The 6215-nt window shown below is 42.5% G+C and overlaps 1 protein-coding gene across 1 annotated transcript; it reads left to right on the forward strand.

Moving 5' to 3' along the window:
- Nucleotides 1–266: 266 nt before the first annotated feature.
- On the forward strand, nucleotides 267–5142 carry rnf103 (ring finger protein 103). The gene is made up of 4 exons (XM_020502117.2): nucleotides 267–1075; nucleotides 1507–1655; nucleotides 1997–2112; nucleotides 2741–5142. Exons 1-4 carry the CDS (start codon nucleotides 850–852, stop codon nucleotides 4260–4262), a joined length of 2013 nt encoding a protein of 670 aa, XP_020357706.1. The 5' UTR covers nucleotides 267–849; the 3' UTR covers nucleotides 4263–5142.
- Nucleotides 5143–6215: the final 1073 nt, after the last annotated feature.

Below are 6215 nucleotides of genomic sequence, written 5' to 3' on the forward strand. Positions count from 1 at the left end.
CTAATGGCAACAGAATAGGGTCAGATGGAATCTGGTGTAGTGGTTCTGGGGCCAGGCACAATATGTAGCCCATAAGAGTACAACCCTATAATTTAAAGCAACACTTTTTGTTCCACAGCATCAAAATGTTAAATTCCTCTACTTTCCTGTCATTCATAGTCTTTCGGCACGGTACAATAGGACACCATGGTCTTTGTAATTATCGACAGGGACTTTTAGTTAGAACCAAGGATATTGTTATATAATCGGCACGTGGGGGTGGAACCGGAAACTGTTATGACGTGTATAGTGACAGCGTCACTTTGTTATGTACACCAGCTGATCTGGCCGTAAAGACGACGATCATCAGGACTACAGCGATCACCAGACTGCATCATAATCTATCAGATGGTTTTGCGAAATGAGCTAACGAGTGGGGGACTTTATTTATCCTTCCGGTGACATTGCTTTTCTCGTGATTATTTTGCTGTGCTGTCAGGGCCGAAAATACCTGGCTAGCTAAGGAAATTCTCACGTCTAGTTTGCTAGCGTTCAAGATGCATGTAACTAGCTACCGAAACTATTTGTGAAAATGGTGGACACCGAGAACGAATAGTTTGCCCTAAGGGCATCGGGTAGTGTATTTGCCTAAAATCGGCCTTGTTTTGAGCGTCTGTACCCTGATACATATAGCTAACTAGATAAGCCTTGAAGTTGTCCTATCTAACTGTTTACTGTAACATAAGTTGCAGTGAGTGACAACTGCTACATCGAGTAGGCTAAACAAAACCTGGAGACACCAATGAAAAGATACGGGTTCTGACCCTGCTATTTACACCGGTAACTACAGTAACCCTCTTACAGTGTAAGATGTGGTTAAAACTATTTTTTCTCCTACTGTATTTTATGGTGTTATTCGTTTTAGCCAGATTTTTTGAAGCAGTTGTCTGGTATGAAACTGGTCTTTTTGCCACCCAGTTGGTTGATCCTGTAACCCTGAGTTTCAATAAGTTAAAGACCATTCTAGAATGTCGAGGACTGGGATACTCTGGGCTTGCAGAGAAGAGGGATGTCAGAGAACTAGTCGAAAAGTCAGGTAAAGCTTTTAATGACAAACCAATGTTATCAAAACACTTGCAAATACAGTGATCTGATCTACTCTGGCTTGTTTTAAATTCCGTACAAATAAATCAATATTGGTGGTGGAAAAACTGTCTGACTGTATCAGTGCACTTGTCATTCTGAAAGCTGCTAGAAAGTGGGTCAAAGTTGTCTCACTCAAAGGTTTCATGATTCACTCATACTCCTCACTTATCATGATCTGCTAGTACTCGCGTATCATGATCTGCTAGTACTCGCGTATCATGATCTGCTAGTACTCGCGTATCATGATCTGCTAGTACTCGCGTATCATGATCTGCTAGTACTCGCGTATCATGATCTGCTAGTACTCGCGTATCATGATCTGCTAGTACTCGCGTATCATGATCTGCTAGTACTCCTCACATAACTGTTTTATTCTTCTAGGTGACCTGATGCAAGGGGAGTTGTACTCTGCCATCAAAAATGAAAAGGAGCAAGCTGAGTCCCATTCTGAGTCCAGCACTACCTTCAGTGGGGAGATGCACTTTTATGAGCTGGTGGAGGACACCAAAGATGGCATTTGGTTGGTCCAGGTAGGTGGATATGATTGCTTTATTGCATGCCCCCTTTAGACCTCTTCCAAAAGTAATATAGAATCTTATATATTACCTCACATAGCTACAATTTAACAGAAATGTAGGAGCTCTTCCAGAAGGAACATTTTTGAATGTTCAAAATGTTGTTGAAATTTTTTGACTAAAATAAGTCATTGTGGTATTGGCTCTAACACTGTACTCTGTTCCTCAATGTCTGCTACTTTTCACATGTATTGAGGATGAAGATACATTAACACAAAACATCAAGCAGTGAAATAAATTAAACAATTCCTACATTAAACGCAGATGTTAACACATCATCCTTTCTCTTTCTGTAGGTAATTGCCCAAGATCGAGAAGCTCTTTTGAGCAAAGCCAACTGGGGTAAAATGGTCCAAAAGGTTTCTCAGTTTGGCATTCGCACTGGTACTTTTAACTGTTCCAGTGACTCAAGGTAAGTTGGATGCATACTTGAACTGCATAATACTTAATTAGATTTAAGTGCATGTTATTTGTATTTAGGTAGCCTAGTGGTAAGAGCGTTGGACTAGTAACCGAAAGGTTGCAAGATCGAATCCCCGAGCTGACAAGGTAGAAAATCTGCTGTTCTGCCCCTGAACAAGGCAGTTAACCCACTGTTCCTAGGCCGTCATTGAAAATAAGAATTTGTTCTTAACTGACTTGCCTAGTAATATATATATATATATATATATATATATATATATATATATTTTTTTTTTTTATGGATCCCCATTAGCTGCTTACTCTTCCTGGGGACTGGTGAAATTAAGGCAGTTATACAATTTTTAAAACATTGCAATATATTCATAACATATTTCACAACACACCAGGTGTGTGCCTTCAGGCCCCTACTCCACACCACATATTTACAACACAAAATTAATGTGTACGTGTGTGTATGTTATCATGTGTGTGTGTATGCATGTCTGTGCCTATGTTTGTTGCTTCACAGTCCCCTGTTCCATAAGGTGTATGGTAATTCTTCAAGTTGCATTCTGGTATAGGCCACATCAGTATTTGCATATTAGTAGCCTTGATGATGATCCTGTTATCTCTTGCAGGTATTGTCGTAAACGGGGTTGGATGAAATCCACACTTATAATGTCTGTGCCTCAGACTTATGCTTCAAAAGGAAAGGTTATGCTGAAAGAGTACAATGGCAGACGCATTGAGACAGAGCACATCTTCAAGTGGATGACGGCACACGTAGCGTCCCGTATAAAAACCATCCGCATGTCTCAGCAGCTTGTTGAAGAGTGGCACCCCAGTGAGAAGCACCCAGTAAAGATGTTCCTATTTGCCAAGCTGGCACAACCTCCAGCCTTTTTTTCAGCACTCAGTGTCAAGTTCACAGGTCGGATCGAGTTCATCTTTGTAGATGTGCAGAGCTGGGACAATATAACCTCCTTGGAAGAGATAGGTGTGCAACAGTTGCCATCGTACATCCTGAAAATGCCGGAGGGCATCTACAGATATGGGAACAGCATTGGAGAGTTCATCTCCCTACAGGCCATGGACACTTTCCTCCGTTCTGTTCAGCCAGAGGTCAATGACCTGTTTGTGTTGAGTCTAGTGATGGTCAACCTCATGGCCTGGTTGGACCTGTTCATAACACAGGGCGCCACCATCAAGCGCTTCGTGGTTCTCATCAGTACGCTGGGGACCTACAACTCCCTGCTCATCATCTCCTGGCTGCCTATCCTGGGGTTCTTACAGTTGCCATATCTGGAGGGCTTCTACGACTACAGCCTCAAGCTGTTGCGTTACGCAGACACCACCACCATCGCCTCCTGGGTGAGGACCGACTGGACCTTCTACTCCTCCCACCCCGCCCTGTTCCTCAGCACCTACCTGGCACACGGGCTTCTCATCGACTACTTTGAGAAGAAGAGGAGATGCAACAATGAAGAAGAGAACCCCAATAACTTGGAGTGGCTGTCCAGCCTCTGGGATTGGTACACCAGCTACTTGGTCCATCCCATAACCTCATTTCATAACTTCCCCAACGAGTCTGACTGGGACGATGACCCCAATTTCCTTCTGGAGAGGTTGGCCTTTCCTGATCTCTGGCTTCACCCGCTTATCCCCATTGACTACATCAACAACCTGCCCACCTGGAGGTTCAAGTGCACACAGGTCTGTGGGCCAAACTCTGAAGAGAACAGCGGCAGAGATCTGGACAGCAACATACAAAACACTACAGGAGGACAGACCCAAGGCTTAAACAGTGAGCATGAAGAACATGGCTGTGGTAAAGAGAGAGATTGTGCCGCTGATTCATGTTGTCATTCTGAAAATGGAGGGGATGTACCATGCATGAAAAGGGAAGCACAAGAGCAACAAGCGGATTGGTCCCAATGGCCCAGTGACATGATACACTGCACAGAGTGTGTTGTGTGTCTGGAGAACTTTGAGACTGATTGCATTGTCATGGGACTGCCCTGTGCCCACGTGTTCCACCAGCAGTGCATTGTGGTCTGGCTGGCAGGTGGACAGCACTGTTGCCCGGTGTGCAGGGGGCCATCCTACAAGAGGAAGCCAGTTAGATCATCTGGTCTGGACCTACTGGAGCAACAGGAATAGCAGAATGTTTCTGTCTGCCAAACTGCCTCCTGTCCTGCACTTAACTTATAGAAATACTTGATGTGTCCATCGTCAGTCCTTGGATCCTTGTAGTTGGTTTTCATTAAACATTTTGGTCGTGTAAACCAAACATACACACAATAGGGTATATCCGTTGCGAGGGGAAATTTATTTCTAATACTACTAGTCTCAAAAATAATAGATTAAATAATAGATTAAATAATAGATTAAATCTGGCTTTTGTTCAGATAGTTTAAATGCATTTTTGATCATCTACTATGTCATGAAGAGACCTTAATGCCCTATCTTGATGTTTTGCCCCACCCCAAAAAGTCATTTGGAGATACAAAAGTTTCAGAACTGTTATGAACAAGGAAATCACCAGGAAACCAAGTAGGATACATTTTGTCCTCTCTTTGCACAATCTTGTCTATCAACATGGTCTACTTTATTCATGATCAGTATCAATCTGATGTGGAGTTGCTCTACTACCTAAGAATTCTATATATGGGCATTGAAGCCAATCATTCCCAGATGTATTTAGAAAGTTATATTTCAGGCATGTGATTTGGTTTTTAAGGTTAATTGTATCAGTGCATTCTCTTACCCTGCAGCACGAAAAAGTGTTTTGTTCATAATGGAATGACCCTTGAAGCGATGTGCTATGCAGCTCTGCTGACTCCGTTTTCATGTATCGTTGGAGCATGTCAATGCCTCTTGTCTGTGTTTTTTAACGGATTAACATCATGTAGGTAGGGGACCCCAACAAGTCTATTCACTTGTTCTTGTCATCTGTGTTGTTGGAGTTTGAAAAGAGAATTGGAAGTGTTGACATGTAACATGTTACTCATTAAAATAAACAACAAATGTTCATGTGGAATTTCTTGTCGGTTGGTATTTGCTGGATTTCCCATTCCTGAACCCAGAAACCAGGTACCGGTTGTACAGTTTAAGTAACTACAGTTATCTCCCAGCAAACATTTGTTAAGACCACACATTTGCCATTTCGGCTCAGCCTATGACAAAATGTTCCTTGGTAAACGGATGTCCAACTCTGACTTCGCCCCATTGAAGTAAAATGGTTAGATTTTACGGTAGGGATGTCCTTGGGATACCGGACAGCACTAACCATGACAAAATAACCGAAGATGATCTATTATATTGACAAGATAGTTGAATGACCACTCTAACAATGGAAATGCATGTCCTTGATTATTGAATGCAGGCAAGATCAGGTTGGACACGAGTGTTGCAGCGGTCTAAGGCACTGCATTACAGTGCTAGAGGTGTCATTACAGACCCTGATTCGATTCCGGGCTGTATCACAACCCGGCCGTGATCGGGAGTCCCATAGGGCGGCGCACAATTGGCCCAGCGTCGTCCTGGTTAGGGTTTGGCCGGTGTATGCTGTTATTGTAAATAAGAATTTGTTCTTAACAGACTTGCCTAGTTAAATAAAACATTCAAAAAACTATGAGTGGCTAAACACGTTACGCTGCAGTAAAATTATATTGCGAAAGTTTCTGTACATGAGGGATTAATGAGTGGGCAGATGCGCGTGTGAACAACAGCTACGACTAAGTCGTTTTCCCCAAAGCTGCCGGTGTTGTGCCAAATCTCCCTAATGTCTAGTAATGTCTGCAGTTTTCGGTTTGGCTATGTGTTTGAAATGTATTAGTCTATAAATAAATCCCTTTGCCAAAATTCATCATCTCTCTCATGTCTTATTTGACTAGTAACTGAAATGTTTATTGCTTGCCTACATCTTACTCCTATGTTTAATATAACACACATTAATGATTCATTTCGTTTGCCTATCCTGACGAAGTTTGTTCTATAGAAAGTATTTGACTCTGATGTGTGCCACAAAGTATTTGTAGTGACAAAATTAAGGAAATTAGAAGGGGGAGTATTTCGGCAAGGCCATTTTCTTGCTTCCCGAACCCCCCCCCC

Source organism: Oncorhynchus kisutch, linkage group LG15 (genome assembly GCF_002021735.2).
Source record: "Oncorhynchus kisutch isolate 150728-3 linkage group LG15, Okis_V2, whole genome shotgun sequence".
Taxonomy (NCBI): Eukaryota; Metazoa; Chordata; class Actinopteri; order Salmoniformes; family Salmonidae; genus Oncorhynchus; species Oncorhynchus kisutch.

Bases quoted from the DNA above. Each gene is read 5' to 3' on its own strand.
- rnf103 (XM_020502117.2), top strand. From the start codon at position 850: ATGTGGTTAAAACTATTTTTTCTCCTACTGTATTTTATGGTGTTATTC. The intron at 1,076-1,506 runs GTAAAGCTTTTA...TTATTCTTCTAG, and splicing joins AGAACTAGTCGAAAAGTCAG to GTGACCTGATGCAAGGGGAG. The intron at 2,113-2,740 runs GTAAGTTGGATG...TATCTCTTGCAG, and splicing joins AACTGTTCCAGTGACTCAAG to GTATTGTCGTAAACGGGGTT.